The 19765-nt window shown below is 40.2% G+C and overlaps 1 protein-coding gene across 1 annotated transcript in view; it reads right to left on the minus strand.

Annotated features, from left to right (window-relative positions):
• Nucleotides 1-19765, minus strand: part of dnah9 (dynein, axonemal, heavy chain 9) — a 124824-nt gene that overhangs the window by 19295 nt on the left and 85764 nt on the right. Inside the window, exons 59-70 of the mRNA XM_086017687.1 lie at nucleotides 18185-18304; nucleotides 16979-17167; nucleotides 15198-15433; nucleotides 14995-15117; nucleotides 14070-14274; nucleotides 9635-9799; nucleotides 8696-8836; nucleotides 7741-7911; nucleotides 7502-7624; nucleotides 5843-6036; nucleotides 3666-3814; nucleotides 2133-2260 (exon numbers count right to left, since the gene is read on the minus strand). Coding sequence (XP_085873813.1) covers nucleotides 2133-2260; nucleotides 3666-3814; nucleotides 5843-6036; nucleotides 7502-7624; nucleotides 7741-7911; nucleotides 8696-8836; nucleotides 9635-9799; nucleotides 14070-14274; nucleotides 14995-15117; nucleotides 15198-15433; nucleotides 16979-17167; nucleotides 18185-18304 — 1944 coding nt within the window. The remainder of the gene's footprint in view (nucleotides 1-2132; nucleotides 2261-3665; nucleotides 3815-5842; nucleotides 6037-7501; nucleotides 7625-7740; nucleotides 7912-8695; nucleotides 8837-9634; nucleotides 9800-14069; nucleotides 14275-14994; nucleotides 15118-15197; nucleotides 15434-16978; nucleotides 17168-18184; nucleotides 18305-19765) is intronic.

Genomic DNA, 19765 nt, shown 5'->3' on the forward strand with positions numbered 1-19765 from the left:
TAAGAGGGGAACAGATACTGTGGCTATAGATATTGTACTATTGAATGCCTGGGCTCTTCCAGGAAGACAATTCCCAAAGAGAATTTCGTTCACTTTTACATGCAGATGAACCTGGGACAAAGGCAATGTCGTCATGTATGCATTGCGATGCAATAAGATAATACAATTCATTAACAGTGAAATAATAGGACAGGAAATCATCTACTTTTTTGTATATATATATACTGTATGTATGTACAGTATGTATGTACATACATATGATTTATGTATGTATATGTATGCATGCATGTATATATGTACATGCGTTTGTATGTACGTACGTACCTATGTGTGTATGTACAATATGTACAGTAGGTATAAACCCCAATTCCGATGAAATTGGGACATTGTGTAAAACGTAAATGAAAACAAAATGCAATGATTCGCAAATCTTTTTCCATCATTATTCAGCTGAGTACACTACATAGACAAAATATAACGTTCAAATTGATAAGCATCATTTCTGTCAAAATATTCGTTCATTTTAATTTGATGCCTGAAACACTTCTAAAAAAAAGCTGGGACAGGGTCAACAAAATGGAAAGTTGAAGAATGCCGCTTGGAACATTCCACGGGTGAACCGGTTAATTGGAAAAGTTGACTGTCATGATTGGGTATAAAAGGAGCATCCCTGAAAGGCCCTGCTGTTCATAAGCAAGAATGGAGTGAGGTTCACCACTTTGTGAACAACTATCTGAGCAAATAGTCCAAGAGTACAAGAATATTTGTCTCTATACAATTGTAAGGAATTAACAGATTTCATCATCTACAGTCCATGCAAGCAAAAGATTAAGAGAATCGGCAAATCGTATTCTGTTTTTATTTACATTTTTACAGAACATCCAAAATTCATTGGAATTGGGGTTGTGGAATGGAGAATTGTGTATTTTAGGTATTTTCTTTATGTATTTACATACTGTACGTACCTATAGTGGATATTAAAAGTCTATTCAAGTATATCGAAAATGACACCAAGATACATTAATAAAAAATAAAAAAAATCAACCATTAACTTCTACCTGGAAAACTTTGATTTTTTGTGTCTTTTTGAGAAGGGAGTTAAACAACTGAGATAATGAATGTGACTGAACAAGTGTTCACAGCCTCTTATAAATCGGTAATGTTGAGATAAATACCAGTCAGGATTGGCACAAAACCTTCAGGCTTCTGATGATGTACACAGGTTATAGGTCACAATGATGGTGGAAAAAGTCTTGAAATTTATTACTTCTCTTTTCTTTTTTTTAAACACAAAAATGTGGCATTTGAGCACAAGTGTGTCGACTTTTTACACCCACTCTATGCACAGTATGTATGTTTGCTGTCTGCTCCATGTGCCAACATTTTCTGTATGTAACATAATTTAACATTCCTGACTACATCACCACAGATGTAAACATTTAGGGATCTATTTTCCTGTCTAGAGCAAGTCTAGTGTGAGCATGGGCTAAATTTGCGCAGAGGCAGGTTAGAACTTAAAGCGGAAGTCAACCCAAACATATTTTTTTCAAGAATATGTTCCTAGAAGTCCCACTAGTTGAAACAGGGCACTTTGATTAATTTTGTGTTTGTGGAATATAGGTTAAGCAGCAAAATGCACTCGTTTTTAGCATCTCTGGGGGCGGCCATTTTGTCTTCTGTCGACTGAAAATGACATCACAACTGCTCACAACGACCAATCACGGCTGACTTGTTTTCTGAATCTGAGCCGTGATTAGTCATTGTGAGCAGCTGTGATGTCATTTTCAGTCGACAGAAGACAAAATGGTCGCCACCAGAGATGGCTAAAAGCGAGTGAATTAACACCACAAATGCAATATTTATCAGAATTCCCTGTTTCAACTAGTGGGCTTGCATAGAACATATTCTTGGAAAGAAATATGTTTATGTTGACTTCCACTTTAAGTTAGTATTTTGGCAAGCGCACGTAAACAGGCGCAGAGTGGAAGATTAAGAAAAAGGGCATTTTGTACCATTGTGGACAAAAACAAAGATGCCGCAGTTTTTTTGCTCGAGCGCAGCCCTCAGAACCTCAGTGTGGTTGATGGATGGAGTCACGATGTCATATTGAATATAGGATTGTTATACTGTACCTGCAATATGACCCAATGGCCATTTTTAGCTGCCAAGTCAAGGGCTTGTTCAGCCATGGCCTCCTGACCTTGACCCAGAGACACATTGTGGAAGTTCTTGTTGTCAAATGTGAAACCAAGCTTCTTTCCTGAAATAAATACATAGCAACATGTACGATAAATTAGTGGGTAGACCTGAGCTAAATCCCACTACTCCACCGTGGTATTAAGCGACTTCCTGCTATCGCCCCAAAAAAAAAAAAAAACGCTTTAGAAATAGAAAGAGCTTGATAAAAAGTAGTAAGTAAAAAAAAACAAAATCATCACTATGTTCCACTTTTCGTGGAAGGTGCAAGTGCTGTGCTGACAATAACCACACCAACATGGCAGTGAAATTGAGCTTCTAATCTAACTCCCAGTAAGACATTAAAAACTTTAATTTAAGCAGAAAGTAAATGGCTTCTTACCTGTGTCGTTGAGATTGAACAATACAATTAGTTTTGTGGCATTACAACGTCGACCTAGCAGCAGACAGCTAGTGAGGTTCCTCGCTATCTCCAAAATAGTAGCCCCCTACTGAGGCCAAAATCATTTAATCAGTGCCAGTATATTGAAAATGAAAACGGCAATGATTAAAGCCGCCAGTAGCTGTAATAAAAACATGTCATTGCGGCATGTAGTTCAGTGACTGTTACAACCACTGTGCTCTTTCTATAGCAATGATATGATAACTTGCAGCTTTGATCCAGTCAGCATGAGGCTTCTGATATTCAATTAGCGCACCTCCTACAGCCAAGTTCCAGGAGGACTCCTACCTGTTATCATATTAGGAAAGGATTTCATAAAGGGTCGTGGTCTGTTTGTTTCATCTCGAGCTGATTCAATCTATTATGGATTTGTTTGTTTAACAGTGGCTTTGAGGATGCAGCAAACCAAGAAAGTCAAATCCAATAGCAATGGCCTGTGATCAACATGTTGAATTAGTGTAACACAAACATTAGCAGACAAAAGGGAGAGCTCTGTTGGGGGCAAAGGTTCATGATTGTCAATCGTAAACACTCCATGAAGCTGGCATCAAATATCTCGACTACATTATTTGGCAGCAATTCAGAGGACTGTTACTTATAAGGCACCATATTCCATACCAGCGCAAGATTTTCCACAATACGCCGGCCTTTAAAGCGCATCCACATTATTCCGAACTGTAAAGTAACTCTGAAGCAAATGGCATTTACTTTCTGATGGCCCTTGTGACCATAATCCCTTCAATCTACCCAGTCTGATGGCTGTGACGGTTTATACAAAAGAAAAAAACACAGGGCAGATATGATGGAACAACTGCTGTTCTCACTGATAATCGTATGGAGTTGCAATCAGAGTAGCAAGTAGGTACGCCTGCACTTCACTTCAATAGTCTGCTTCGCAAAAATCTCACGTTTTTCACAATATGAAGAAATGACAGCTGTGTTCACAGTATGTATGCTCTGATAAAGCCCCGCATGCTGTGAGGAGGAATTTTATGGCTTATTAAAGATAAAACAGCAAGAGCATTACCGTGTTTCTCCACATCCTTCAAAGGATCAACTCCAGGAGAGAGGATGAAGAACATGGGCGTCGTCGGACTTGTCTCTTCAAAGGACACTGCCAAGTCCAGAGATCTGCCAATCACGTACTTGGCCCCTAGTTTCTCTTCCACAAAGTCTCTGTGGGGAGAATGGAACTATGTTATCTGCAGAGTGTTATCTGCAGCACTTTTTGGTATCTTTGACAGGTAAATTCAAAGAAGCCTTCGATCGTTTTTAGATAGACAGTTATTTAAAGGTAAATCGCAACATTAAACTCTCATCACCATTGGGCTGTTAGCGTCCCCCCCACCCCATCTTTCAACGTTGCAATGTTTTGACTTTACATCCAAGCAATCAAACCTAATTTAAACCTTACTCACTGCAAACTATGATAGGTGACATTAATTAGTCGTGAGCAAAACCTGTGAACATTGTGACAAGCTTACACCGTTAGAAAATGTATCCCCATCCAGACCTGCATTCATTTTTGTGAAAATGTACCATGTGACCTGATGGTGGTCATAAAGTCATAAAGTCTAATCCAACATCCCAAAGATTCCCAATAAAAGTTGGCTCTGGACTCTGTGGTGCCAATTCATGTGTGAAAATAACATCTCGTGCCTCCTGGATCACTTGTTCGCAATTTGAGTTTAATGAATCATGGCATTGCCATCTTGGAATATGCCCATATCACAGAGGAAGAAAACGTCCATTGATTTTAAAAAATGGCTATTGAATAATTCAGATAGTCATCTGAAATGCATTTTGGTGGCATATGATGTTGAATGCCCTATGAACAGCAGACATGATGCTAAAGATCAAAGGACAATCTAATGTTACCGGGTAAATTTAACAAATTGCATTTCTCCAAATCTTGATTCCCCCCTCATGTCAAGTCATTTCCTACAAGATACACTTTTGTTTACTTTTTATCCTACAGTTTGATTTTTGATTGGTTTTAGTTAAGCTCTTTTCAATTAAGAACTTTTCTCAGGCCTCATTTTCTTCCAGATGGATGGATAGCTAGATAGATCGATAGATAGATGATAGATGATAGCTTTAAAGAGGACGTCAACCCAACATTTTGATTTAAATAATATGTTCAATGCAACCCCGTTTTCTGAAGCTTAACTGTGGTTGGTTGTTACCTCATTTTCAGACAATGGCAAGTGACAAAATGGCCACCCCCTGAGATGGATAAAAATGGGTGGATTTTGCTTCTGAAACATATTTCACAAATGCAATTGTAATCAAAATGCCATGTTTTGACTAGTGGGGGCACATACAACATATTATTGTAGAGAACATTTTTGAGTTGTTAGCACGGCCGCCTCACAGTTCAGAGGTCGTGGGTTCGATCCCGGCTCCGGCCTCCCTGTGTGGAGTTTGCATGTTCTACCCGTGCCTGCGTGGGTTTTCTCCGGGTACTCCGGTTTCCTCCCACATTCCAAAAGCATGCATGGTAAGTTGATTAGACTCTCTAAATTGCCCCTAGGTGTGATTGTGAGTGTGGATGTTTGTCTCTGTGTGCCCTGCGATTGGCTGGCAACCAATTCAGGGTGTCCCCCGCCTACTGCCCGAAGACAGCTGTATACAGCTGTATACAGCGGTATAGATAATGGATGGATGGATTTTTGAGTTGACTTTCCACTTTAATAATCCTGTAATTCTTAACACACCCCACCAGATCTACAGGTGAGTCGTCAATTGCTTAACGTGAGAAATGAGAAATTTATCGTCTTCAAACTAAGGGATGATTTTTGGTGTCAATGCAAGAGTACTGTTGACAGATGATCAGCAAAAAAGATGAAAGAACGTCATGTCACTGTATTTTGTATTCTTTTTTTGCACTGATTAATCCTTATTCTCCATTGCTTGTGTATTTTGAACGACACTTTCAGCAAAAAAAAAATGTTGTATAATGTACAGTTAATGTATTAGGTCGCTTTATAAGGTTCATTGATTAAGACTAAAATGTGCTGCTGAAGCTATTGTGCAATAGACAAAATGGGTTGGCAGTCAGAGGTGAGAAGGCGTATCCTCTAAGTTCAAACTTTGAGGCAAAGTTCAAGCAAGTTAAATCTTTAGCATTTTAACAAATAATGCAGGTCAGTAAAAGCATCGCAGATCAGAGAGCAAAGGCCAAGTGATCATTGCACCTCTCACCTTAGAGCATACGTCATGCGGTCAGGCCTAAGAGCCCTCATTATGCACAGCCTCTGGAGAGAGGTTTTATTCTTCCACTCTTGTGGGAATTTCTCTTTTTCTGGACACTCAGACTCCACAAACTTCTTCCAACGTTTGGCCGAGCCTTCGATGTCTCGGTCGAGGTTCCTGAACTCATCCATTAAGCACAGCGACTGTAAGTTGATGGAGGGAGAAAAAAAATAATGTTAATAAACCCCACATTACAGGATAATTGCTCAGGATTATCTTTGGGCTTGAGCTGATCGCAAGGGAGAGAAAACGCTCAAATTTAGTCCAATTATCGGCATGGGTGTACCCCACTTTAGTTGCAAAGGGGCCACTGACTTTATTTATTCTTCGATTACCAGTTCCTCTAGGTGTAATCGCATGTCGCGATGTCTGTATCTGTATTGTGTACATCGGTAACAGAACCATGTTTTTTTTTTTTTTTCTGTCTTTCAAAACCGCAGGCAAATCGTGCTCTTATTCAAGGACCCACATCATATCATTCAAGCATCTTAACCCATGAAAGAAGTCAACAAACAGGCTTTATGTTGATTGTTGCATACTGAGGTCATACTACTTGGGACTTTCAATAAAGTAAGAAGTGAGGGTGGATACTGTACAAGGAGAGGGGGGTAAAAAAAAAATCTTTGAATAAAATATTATACAAAGCATAATATTGTGACACATCAGGAGAGGCAATTGAAAATTCAGCCTTGGAGGTTCTCAAGGGATTCCTTACTTGCTAATATCATCAAGAGCACTAAACAATCAAAGTATCAAGTTCAAGAGAGAATGCCATCAGTTAGTCCTTGGACGTCCACATTAGGCTGAGTGCAGTTTGGGAAAGCTGTCTCCAAACCCCGTAAGTGGAGTTTAGCTTAAGATACTATCCATGGAGAATGAGATTGAAAAATTCATTAGCGTAAAAGACTAAAGACGCATGCTGCCATTTCATTTAGTTTGCTGCTAAACAAATGTGACAAGACGGACAGCCTCTGCCCTTTAGGGCTAAATTAGCAAACGCCTGTTCTTTACAGAGACTTTGGGGATATGGGCTTTGTTCATGCGTCATGAAATGTAAAATGATAATACAGGGTGAATCACAGGTTGTTGTTCAGATGATATGGACAAAACAGACTCCAATTATGTCGCCATACTCTTACAGAAATGATAGGAACGTCTGCTGCAAAATACAGAGTGACTTCGCCAGGTACGAAAAAAACGCAAAACCCAATTCCAATGTAGTAAGGATGTTGTGTAAAATGTAAATAAAATCAGAACACAGTGATTTGCAAATCTTTATCAATCTACAAGGCTAAAAAAAAAAGTGTTTTCCTATCATAGTTTGCTTATGCCAGTCCATATGAGGTGTGAGCCTGTCTAAATGATATGCATTCTGAAACAAAGTGTGGCAAAAACTACAAATAGGGCTTGATAATGACTTCCACCAAAAACAAATGAGATTCAGAGCCCAGGAGATAGAACAAATGAATATTAATATGTCACAGTAAAAGAGGCCATTATCTTTTTATTTTATTTCTTTTCAGAATTTTCAATTAAATTTGCGTCAATGAATTCTACATTTCCCACACATATGAATATGCATCTCTTGTAGAAACTATCTTTTGGTACCTTGATCCCTCCCCAGGAGTGATTGGTAAGAAACTCCACTGGTGATGTTTCAGCAGGTTGGGCAGGGTATCGCAGAAGGAAATCCAGCTCAGCGGGGTTTATTTCTTTGTTCATTAATAGAATCTGCAGATACGACAAAGAAAAAAGAAATGCTGCACAATATTTTCAAACACGCGCTGCCAGTTGATTAGGGTCTTAGGGGCATTCAAGCAGCATGGATGAAACCAGCCTTTTCTTACCTGGAAGGCGAGCTGAGCAATGTACGTGAGTTTGTCACACTCAAACAGGCCTCTGGTGGTGTACTGGAAAACCGAAGAAGTGATGTTGTCAATTAAGTTGGACACCCGCTGCTTCAGATCATCGCCGGGTTCAGCTTTCACAACTGCCTTCTGAAAGACCACACTAAAAGCCTACAAAGGCACAGGAGCAGGCATAGTCAACATTGGCACAGTTCCTAGGACAATGCTGACTGACCCAAGTTACTTTTTTATATGCAACTAATACATTTAACTCATTCACCGCCAGACATTTTCAGACCAACTTTTTACCCTAACATTTGAAAACAATTGAAAAACATAAATAAATTCCTGAGATTAAATGGCTGGTCTGTGTAAAGATGAGTAAATTTGTCAATGGCAGTGAATGAGTTCATACCAAACAATTAAAATGAGCCTTAGAAATGAATGAATGAATGAACGAATGACATGATCCAAGCACTGATGGCTCGTATTTAAACACAAAATCCTGTTATTCTCCTATGCGTTCTGTATTTTACAGTCATTCCTATCAATCGAGCAAAGATAAACTTTGCGCTAACTTGGTGTGATAAACCCGCATCATAAAGTGTTTCCTCCCATACAAGTTGTCATACAGGCTCAAAGTGTGTTTTCATTTGATTATGTTTGAAAATAGACTGAGCGGCGGCAGCAAGTGTACTAGTGAGAGTTGAGGGTGATTGCAAACCATATCTCAGACCGCCTCCTCTCAGAGCTTGCTGGCTGACAATATGAAAGACGTTAAGCTCTACATAACCACATTAGGGAGCCACAAACACAATAAAACAGGGCAAAGAGCATAAAACACGGTGAGCAAATGGAAGGAGGAGGGCAGTAGCAGAGGAGTGAGTGTTAAGAAGGTTCTCACAGAAGGGCCCTTGAGGGGTGTGGGAACATGGCCGGTCAATAGATGGGCTACCTTGAGAGAGAACTGGTACATGGGGTGGATTTTATTGAGGTCGTTCATTATGAAGTATAATAACGAAGCCCGTGCTGCTGCCGGTCTGTAGTGCTCCCGAGCCTCATTGATTTTGGCTTCTGTCACCTTAGATTCTTTTACCTACAGTAAAACAAAGTCACACCCATAAACAAAAGCATTAATCAACACATATATGCGCACACTCCGGTTTTAGAGTTCAGCAAGATGAATTTATCCCCCCCCCCCCCCCCCTTAATAAAAACACACTTCAGAGAAGCTTTTCCAATTTCACGCTTTCAACCAAAATGATCTCACAGAAACTGACAATTAGCCAACTTTTGTTTTCACCACAAAGAAAGGACTGTGATATGATGCTTGCGGATAAAAATCTGTAAGGGTGTTCTCATGGTGTCTTTGAGAGAAAGTACTGCGCGCAGTAATGTCTTCATGCAATTCCCATGCCAAGCAAAAAAAAGAAAAAAAAAAAAGTACATCATACTTTACACTTGACGTTCACAGTTGTTCCGCTGGCAGGAATCTACCTGCACTTTTCTAGCCCACTAAAAGATCCAAATTGTTAACTATAATGAGCCCTACAGGGAATATTAGCTGAGTTTTCATACTACGTGCCTGCACAAGTACAACTTCATGTTTTATTAATTCATTTTACACTAACATAAAATGCATTAAACAAAAAAAACCTTGTGCTACCCGTGCATTAAATAACACATGCTGTATGCATACATATATATATATATATTTATTTATACGAGTGTGTGTGCGTGTACAGTACGTATCTCTAATGGGGTTCGATTAAAGAACTGTTAGATTTTAAAGTGATTCCATTAAGTGGGATTACCGGTACGATTCAATTCGATGTGGTACGACTCAGTTCAAGACGGTGTGGTGCAATAAAAAATAATTTTTAAAAAACTTCACTTTTTCCACAATGTCGGCAGCTGTGCGTTTGGTTGTCTCCAGGTTTTCTACGAGCTCAGTGTCACCCAGGAAGTTCCCTGAAGCTGAGGACAAGCGAGAGAGCAGGTTATCCTCCAGAGTCTTCAGAGTGATCTTGAAACCATTTTGCTGTTTTGTCAGGTTGGACTAAAAGAAGCAGAAATGTAAAACACGGTTAATCGAGTGCATTCTTATTGAATCAATCTGCGTGTTGTCGGGCTCTTTTAGGCCCAATGTTCTTGGATGTGGTTGCGGATTTTGAAGGTTCAAGTCAATGTATAACATTAAGACTGAAGGGCATATCAAAGGCAGAGCTAATCAATTTCCTATTCATTGCTAGCTAGATGCAGCTCTGGGCCAGATTAGCTGGTTTACCGTTGGATGCTGATATCAAACGTCTGCCAACCTCTGCAACCTAAACCTTGGTGTGTCTATTCCAGCAAGAAAGTAAGTAAGGAGCTTAGGTTGACCACAGTCACGGACAGCAAGCTTCCTTTAAATTAGCCGCAAAGAGTCATTATGGGTTCAATTAATATGCATATAGAAAAACACCGTTTGGCCAGTGATGGCTTTAATCCACACCATATTGACTTTGGAATAAACTCTATCCCAAACTTTTTTTTTTTTTTTTTGTGTATTTCTTCAAACGAAAACAATTTCAAGTGAGAACAACTTCAACTTTTCAAAGTTACAGCATGCGTTTTGTGCGGAGAACAAAGTCAATAGCAAAGGGCAACCTTCTTTATTACTTCATCCTTCTTCGCCCTTCTTTACACTCCGTTGCAGCTTCCGCTTGATAATGGCTGTCTTTTTTGTTTTCCCTAACATAGGTCTTTCCGTATTTAATAGAAGGGTAATGGGAAGAATGGACGAATGGGAGGGCTACGTCTGTATTCAGAGATAAACTATTATTTATTATTTTCCTGAAACAAAGTCCAAAAGAAGGAGCAGCGTCAACCAGAGGAAGAAAATTGCTGTCAAGAAAATACACAGGGAGTCGCGTGAATTCGAAACAATACGACACAAACAAACCGTCACAAACCGTATCCACCATAACGCGGTTTTGTTGTTATTTTTACACTTGTTAAGAATGTTAAGGCTGCATTGTGACCCACTTTCACCTCACTCCTGGGTCATCCCAAAGTTGCGCGTACTGCTCTACTGTGGCATATAGTAACGACAAAGACATTCATTACCTATCTTAAATCGCAGCAGGTGAGCTTTGAGTTTTGCAGATCACGCTGCTTAATTGCTCTCTTTATGACAGTATTTCCTACTGTGGTGATTAAAGTTATTTTGCGCCGTTGTTAGAACTAATTTGGCTTCTGCTTCTTGTGAGCATGTGAATTTATTACTCACTCCATAGGCAAAAAGTTGGCCTTTGACAGAAGTGCATGTGATGTGTGGCCTTTTTACGGATGGAAGTGAATCTGCTGGACAAAATGGGTTTGAACGGAAGACATTTTACTGGAGGATATTGGCCTGTGTGAGTCAACAGTGACCTTCTATTGCCCACACTCATGTGCGCCTCCGGGGAAAATGCAACCCACTCCCAAAATATTCCCGAAAAGATCCAATTACAAGACTGCATATTGCGATTAGCTGTCCTCTGGCACTTGTAATTACCCCCTGCAAGGCAAAAAATAAACAATTAACCAGTCAGCAGAACACCCTAATTAGGACTTAAATAATTTGTGGGCAATCTATCATCTTTTGGGCAAATGAATGCCACAGAGCCACCCCGTTAAGGTAATTTGGGATGTGGAGCATTTCAACTCTCATTAACAAACATGGTCTTGGCTAAGAATTCTTCAGGAGCAGAACAACACATAGGCAGGCTCATATGCACACAAAGGAAGAGCAGAGGAAGTCGTAATTGTGGCATAAGGTTGTAGACTGAGCCCCCCCGAGAGCCCTCCAAAAAGCCAACTTGACATTTTAAGCTCCTTAGCCCATCTTTGGCGGGGTTAAATGAGAGCTCAGTAGCAACACAAACCTCATTAAAGGTATAATGGTGCAAAGTCGCTCAAACTGTTACAAATAGATACAGCCAATTTGTATTTCACTATCTGATGATTTTGATCAGTCCGCGTTGTATACACACAATGGCATTTCATCATGTTTTAATAAAGGTTACCCCCTGCTGCCACCCTTCTCAACTTTCACTGTTAATTAAAATGATGACTGAGTTCTAGGTCTTGTTTTTTTTTTTCTTCTTTGCCTTCCCTTCTTAGTTAAATGCTAATTAAACAAAAACTTCATTAAATAACATCTCCCTTCTCCACTTGATTTTGCTTGGGGTGTAAAGTGTTGAGCACCCCGACACATACTCGCAGTGCTTTAATTTATGAAAAATGTGGATTTATCCATGGATGAAAAGCCTTGAGGTCAAAATACAGCAAACATTCAATATAAATAAGCATGACTTAAGGAAAACAAAACTTTGGATGAATGATCCCCGTTCATATATTGCCCACCCATCCCCCCAAAAAACGCTTTAATGTGCATGTCATGCCAATAGTCAACAAGTGGTCAAAAGTAAAGAAACAACACGCACGCAGACACCAACAACTTGTCCTCCAAGAGTTTTTAAGAAGCGGGGGAAAGAGTTATTTATGTTTGTTTGTTCGTGTGCACTTTTTCACATACAGGATAATATATATGTCTTATTTCCAAAAACTTGCAATTAGGGTTTGATATTTCGATTTTTTTCACCTCAACATCGCAACTGCGGTTTAATATGCGATCTTTTTTTTTCCAAGGACCATGAAATAAAATGAACGGCAGTGAATTGATCTACTTCAATTCGAGTTGTTAACTTACTAAACATTTTTGCGTTTTGAATAGATTTGTTTGGGTTTCAGTTACAAACTATTGTGTGAACTGTGCCCAAGTGTGTCCGACCCATTACTTGAGTTCCACATTGACTTTTGATCCCTCCAACATTTCCGCCGCAAATGTTATCAGCAAAGACAAGAGTTGTCGCACTTGTCAGTGGAACCGTGGAAGTGTTTCAGCGATTTGTCTAATTGCCGTGCTACTGTAGCTCCAACAGCCAATCCCTTTCAAACACACTGACATGAAAAGAGCAGATTTGTTGATGAGACAGGCGCGAGGCATCATTAGGTGCTGGAGCTTTGATCAAGTGAATTCTCACTTAATCACTTGCGTTTACATTCAATCCACGGAATATGCCGTGGACATCGTGACGATGTGTTGCTCATTAATCCTCAAAAAGTACACCAGCAGTGACAGCTTAAAGGTACAGCTGGTTATTAACTGAGTGGAACCACAGCTTTCTCCTCCTCGCTGTAAAAGGGTGCATAATAAGGGCCGTCGCTTACATCTACAAGAACATACACTTTCAATTATTCATTTTGAGTAAGTATACGCAAATGTATCAAACGACTCAAGTAAAAAAAACTCTGAACGCTACAATGTGTTGTTTTTTAAGATTAAATATTGGTGGATAAATGATTGTATAATGTCTTTATAAGCTATTGCATCACATTAGTGAGCCTTGCTGTTATTTTGGGTGGCATAAGAATGCGGAGATTTCTGCAACACTGCATTGTTTTGGTGCCAAATGTCATCACTACACTCTAAAAACTGTTAAGTTAAACATAACGCAATTTTGGGTAAAAATGGACCGATCCACTACTTTCTGGGTAATGCAGACAACAACCCCCAAAATGGGTAGCTTTAACCAGCAAAATTTGACTCTTTTGTACAAAACAACGCAAGAAAGTGGGCCAAATTGACCCAAATAGTAGAACGGTCCTTTTTTGACGCAACATTGTGTTATTTCTAACCCAATCGTTTTTAGAGTGTACCTTTCGTTTTTTTCTGTTTAAGGGTGAAAGTAACACAAATACAAATAATGTGTTATTTTATACATTTTTCACATTTTTCTCTACTTTTGATGAAGAAATTAGTCTCCAATGTGCCTAAAAGAGACAGCCATAAATTTATATTCCTGCTTAATTTTCACACAAGTACTTTGTAAACCACTAATCACAGGCACCATATGAAAGTTGAACATTCAAAGCGACTGGAGCTGTAGCCTCTTTTGATGCTTTATATGATAAGTTTCTTTGTCGATGAATTGGTTAAGAGATGGAAAATACTGAGCACGAGAGCTATGTCTGGTTTAAGGAGGACCTCGGAGGACCTTGGAGCCCCTCCCCAAATGTTTCTTTTCATTGCCACAAAGCTGACAATATTATGGGAGAGAAGCTAAAGGATGCCACTGTTGAAGGGTTTTTAGTTCTGCGACAGCTCCTGGTGAATGTGACAGGTACCACTTTCGTGGCTGAGCACTCGAATGTGGCTGTGACTTTTCACATATTGCTGCACTTTTCAGTTAGATGGTTTGATCAGACAGCGTTTTTTTCTGTGCCCTCACTGGCGTCCTCACCTTCAGCTCCTCCAGGTCAGGTCTCTCCATGCTAACCACAGCTGCCAACAGCTGGTCCTCCAACCCATCTCTTGTCACCATGAAATTAATCAAAGTGCACTGGGCCTGCAGCTCCGGTTGGTAATGAGGACTGGCAAGTTTGGTGTGCAGAATGAGGCGGAAGCCTGGGTTGTACTCGCATTCCTTGTCACCAATCTTTATATACCTGTTTAAAAAGAGAGGCCTGGTAAATGAAAGATTCAGAAAGACTGATGTGAAAGGTGACTTGTCTCATATCAACTCCTTTTAAGATGGTCAAGTCCTTGACATTTAAACAATAGGGCACGTAACAGTCTGTGTTTTACGGCCCAGTAGATAAAAAAAGAATAACCCCTAGCAAAGCAGTAAAACAAAAATGCATATCCTTTTTTTCCCCCTTTCACTATTACACCCTTTTCGACTGCCGATGTTGCCACTCTTCTACTCTCTATTTTTCACTGTCGAAACCATAAACTACCAAGTTGGGATGTATCGTCCAAATATCCCAATTTACAGTTCGTATGTAGAGGTGTTAGCAAGCTCTGAAGAAGCTTGATAACGATCATCAGGTGCGTTGCAGCAAGGAGAGATGGAAAACAGGCAGGACACCGGCCCTTGAGGACCGAGTTTGGGCACCCCTGGCATAGTGCGACAAGATTATTTTTTAGCTATAAAAACACTAATGCTGAAAGGCTGTTGAAAGGCCACTGGCAGCATTTAATTATACCATGCTAGTACTAGCATACATGAATTAAATTGCAATTTTTATTTTGATGGCAAATATAATTGTCACACAAATAGTGGATCAAAAATTATAATCAGAGTAGTTCAATGTTGAATCCTAGATTGCACATTTCCAGTTAACTTTTTTTCATTCTCTCTTTCAAATATTTCAATGTTTACTTACCTGCCCTTCTTAATGGTTTCTCTTCCTAGTAGTGGTCCAAGAACAGGATCCAAATGTTCTTCCAAATTCTCTATCAGAACCACATCGCCCTGTGCCAGTGCTCTCTCTATGGTATCCAGGTACCTTTCAAAATAAATGAATCACAAGGTAAAACGGTTAAAAAAAAAAACGACACTTCCTCATTTTAATAGAAAACAACCTACCCTCTCTGTCCAATGCGGATGACATGCAGACGTTCACCGTATTTGGTCTTAATCCACTTGATGCCCTGTAGCTGGGGGTCCACCATGAGGGGCCAGCGTTGACATGAAGTAAGAATGGTGGCATTCTCAGTAGACATCCTGTCTGCAGGTAGTCCCTCATTCTGCCAAGTGGCAATGTCAGCATCATCCGTTAGCATGGTTAACAAGTCCAATCCAGGTGTTACTGGTATGGGAATCTTTGATCAAAATATCATACAGACACACATAGGAAATAGTGAAAGTACTGCAGTAAAAGGTAGAGTAAAAAATAAATTGGAAGTCAACCTAAACATTTTTGTTACAATAATCTGTTCTATGCAGCCCCACTAATCTAAATGTAATATTCTGATTGAGATTGAATCGCAAAATCCACCTGTTTTTAATCTATCTCGGGGGGCGGCCATTTTGTCACTTGCTGTCAACTGAAATGACATAACAGTTGCTCCGGCCTCAGGTAAGGACAGGTGAGCTGTGATTGGTTGTTACCTGAGCCCTGAGCAACTTCAATGTCATTTTCAGTCGACAGAAGTGACAAAATGGCCGCCCCCTGAGATGGATAAAAAACGGGTTGATTTTGCTGCTTAAATCATATTCCACAAACATAATAGTAATGAGAATGCCATGTTTGAGGGCACATGCAACATATTGTAAGGAAAAAAAATGTGTTGGCTTTCACTTCAACCCATTAAAGCCTGAAGCCCCTGGTGAGACATCTCTCTAAAACCTACGGTCGTCTTTGGAGTCACACTTGAAAACCTGACATTTTCACCACCTACAAAATAATTAATAGCTCAGCCCCTGTAGCAGATAGAAACATCATTCCAAAAGAATTTGAGAGTTTAGACGTGCCTTTCACACAGGCCCAGGTTTATTAATCTTTACTGTTTCAATCGAAGATGCAAGTGAAGCACTATTTTTCAATTAAAAAAAAAAAAAAAGTCAAGTGGTAATTACCATGCTGTATTCTCTTACAAAGACGTTAAAATCGTCATTGTCTACGAACATATATCTTAACCATACATCACGTTTGGACGGTTCCACGTCTTTAAAGTCCGCAAGCATGTCGTCTATCACTGCCGTGACTTTTATCGGAGCTCCCGCGATCCACTGTGCGGATATTACTCCTCGAAAAAATTCCGGATACCCTCTGACAACTCACGACACCGTCACAAGTATATTCTGATGCATTTCATTGGCTAAGAGACCGAGAATTGGATTAAAAAAAGAAAATGACATATACGCTCTCCCGACATTAACGGGAGAAACACGCAACAGCGCTCCCGGCTTTAGTGGAAGAAACGCGGTTATGCGCTCCCGTCCTTAATGGGTTCAAGTATTTGGGGTGGTCAGCCATGACCCGTCAGGCTATCCAAGGCTTGGCTCTTAGGGAAGGTGACCCCTGAGCAATAGAACTGGAAGTAGATAGGGCAATACACTAGCATGATTGCAATTGTATACTTGACTGCACGATGGACCCACTTCTGAAAGGGGAGGATAGTACGACGTTAACATTACAGTTGTGCATGTAACATTTCTATCAAGTGAAGTAGCCCGGCTATTTTTGTGCGATCGTCAGGAAACTTTTTAGGGCACCACCACTGAAAATGTCAAATGATACATACTGCCCTTTGTCAGAATGACTCTTGGGATAGGTGATTCATCATTTCGAAAACCTTTTTTGAAAAATGTTATGGAAGCGCATGCATATTGACAGTAACCAATCAAAAATAAAAGCTACCCACCGCTAGCTGACTAAGATAAGGCCTCCAGGTTTCAGCCATTAGTTGTAACCTGTAGCGTTTGGTGAAATACCCCAGGTAGGAGATGAAGGCGGTGATAAGGAGGACATCACCACACAGAGTCCTTTCCTGTTTTCGGAAACTTTCAATAGCGCCTGCCCAGCGTACGTTCTCTGACGCGAGACCTCCCACCTGAAAAACAACAACGCACTGTACCAATATTCCCAAAGGGGGTCCAGTAATTTCTGATATAAATTAATCTGTGGTCTCTACTACGTAAGAAAGGTGGGAAAAAAAAAACATCCTCACAAACAAGTTTACCACCTTCAGGTCCACTTTTAATAGGCTGTTATATCCTTTACTGCCTCTCTGCTCATGTAACAACACCTTTACTCTTTACTGCGGCAGTGATGCCATTCTCCTCCAGGGATCAACAATATTCAACTTAATATCCTAGCTTTTCCAAACTTAAGTGACGTTGCCCTTGGGCGCCACAGGAACTTCTCTAACATACATCACAGAAACACTGCACACTTCAGCATGTTGGCAACATTTGCATTGATATTTGCGACTGACTGGAAGACAAGAAAAACATTCTCCTATTATTGCAGCTGTCAGGCATTCTGCTACCAAATAATAATTTAGATTAACAGCGTCAACAGTCCTCTTGTTTGTTTTGTTCCAGTCAGCAGAATTACACATTACGCATATGTGAGTGAGAGAGATACTAAACCTATGGATTTGCATTTGAGAAGGAGACAGCATACGTACCTACTATCTTGTTTGTATGCATAAGGATTAATAGACGTTTGTGTAGGAATGGAATCATATTAAAAAAAAAAAATGCGGGATGAGGAAAGAGAAAGAATGAGCGAAAAAAAAATAAAAAATACTACTGCATGTTACTACTATGACTCTTTCTATTGCTTATAACCTGCTGATACGTTTAAAAAAGAAGCAGCAGCGCCGTTAACAAAGCCTAATCATCAAGAGGACATTCTGAATTTCATGCGGAACAACAAATGTTTAACTTAATCAAATTGTCATGATCCCTAAATAGCAAACTATTCTGCTTAGTGGAAATGGGACTATACTATATTGGCTGTCATTTTCCCCACATCCACACCTACTGACCGATTGTATCAATTTGCATCCTTATTGCGGAGAGCTGTGTCGGACTAATGCAATGAGCAAAACGGATATGCTCACCAGGCGGTTTGCCAGGGAAATAGTGTGCGCGGTCGATTCTGCTTCCTGTTGGCACTTCACTTTCTCTGCAGTGGCTTTCTCAAACTTTGCTGTAAGCTTGGCCAGGTTCTCATTAAGGTGCTGGTATACCATCACCACACAAAGACACACACACACACACACATACGCGCAAAGAACAATCATTGTCATTTGTTAAAAGTACAGCATGGACATACAGGGACAAATATATCACCGTAGTCTGTAAGTGACAAACTAGGGAGCGAGCGAAAAGTTGGGCAAAATTCATCATTCTGTCTGCAATGGATTTATTTGTCACGTGGAGGCAATTAGTACAAGGACAAACAGGATTATTCGGTGTAGGCACACTGGTTCAGGAGATTAGTTTGAGGATTGCTTACTCCCTCTGTACTCACTTTTTAGCCCAAATGATCTGACAGGGGGCTGAGAAATGACAAACAGAAGTCATGCTGGATCTTATTAACAATCGTCACTGTAAACTCGGCAGGATTTGACGCAAGCAGCAGACACCACCGCATCATCCCAGGCCGCCCAGAGCTTCACGCTCTGCTGGGGCTCTCCGGCGCTCTGAGGTGGTGAATGTCAAGCGCTACTGAGAAACAATTATTTACAGCTGCTATTATCAATAGGGGTTTTAGGCTGATGGATTGAGTTTTGATTAATGAACAGTAAAAGCCTAAACAGCACTTGAACTGGCTTTGTATTGATGAAATGCTGGGAAGTATATAATTACTGGCTGAGCTCATGTGTCAACAACTGTCACTCAAACCGTGATAAAATAATTCATCTCCGGAATTGTTTCTTCTGTTTATTGCCTCAGGTTGTTTTTGTTTCATGTCTGTGGAATCCAATTTTTATTACTTCATATAACTGCAGGGTTCAGCCACGTTCATGTATCAAGAAAATGTATGCATGCGTTTCACAAGTTATTTTTCCATCCCTTACTATGTTTTAAAATATCCACCTTAGAACAGAAAGACTAAACTGTGTACAGTAAATAAAGCCCCGCCTATTCAGAATTCACTATAGACAAATTCAATGTACATATTTTTGAGTTGAAGCAATACTCCGCAATTCACTGAAGAACTCACCTATTTGCATATTCTATGCTCTTTACATAACACCGTAATACCGCAAAATGCCACAAAAGAACTGCCTAATAGGAACATAATAATTGGTGTCAAGGAAGTATGTAGAAGTGATATACAGGGCGATTTTACTGTAAAGGCCTAGATAGAGCAATCCGACATTGGCCAACTGTTGATCGACGCTTACCCCCTGCGGCGTCGGGCCGACTGTCGGCACTTCGCGCTGGAAAAATACACTGCGTTGACAGACAGCGACGCTGACCATTAAAGTACCTTTTGCGCATGCGTGAGATGTAATACCCCTCCATACCATCGGCGGCGGTAGTCACTATTCCTAATGGTTAGAAAAAGCCAACCGGAAAGCTACTGGCCGGGGTCAGACTCTAAAAACGTAAACAATGCATTCAGCTATAATTTTCACTCACATTGATTTGCCAGCTCACAGCCAATCAGAGTGACTAAATGTCATGACTCA

This window comes from Filicampus tigris, chromosome 19 (genome assembly GCF_054856515.1).
Source record: "Filicampus tigris isolate MCC_2025a chromosome 19, RoL_Ftig_1.0, whole genome shotgun sequence".
Lineage (NCBI taxonomy): Eukaryota > Metazoa > Chordata > Actinopteri > Syngnathiformes > Syngnathidae > Filicampus > Filicampus tigris.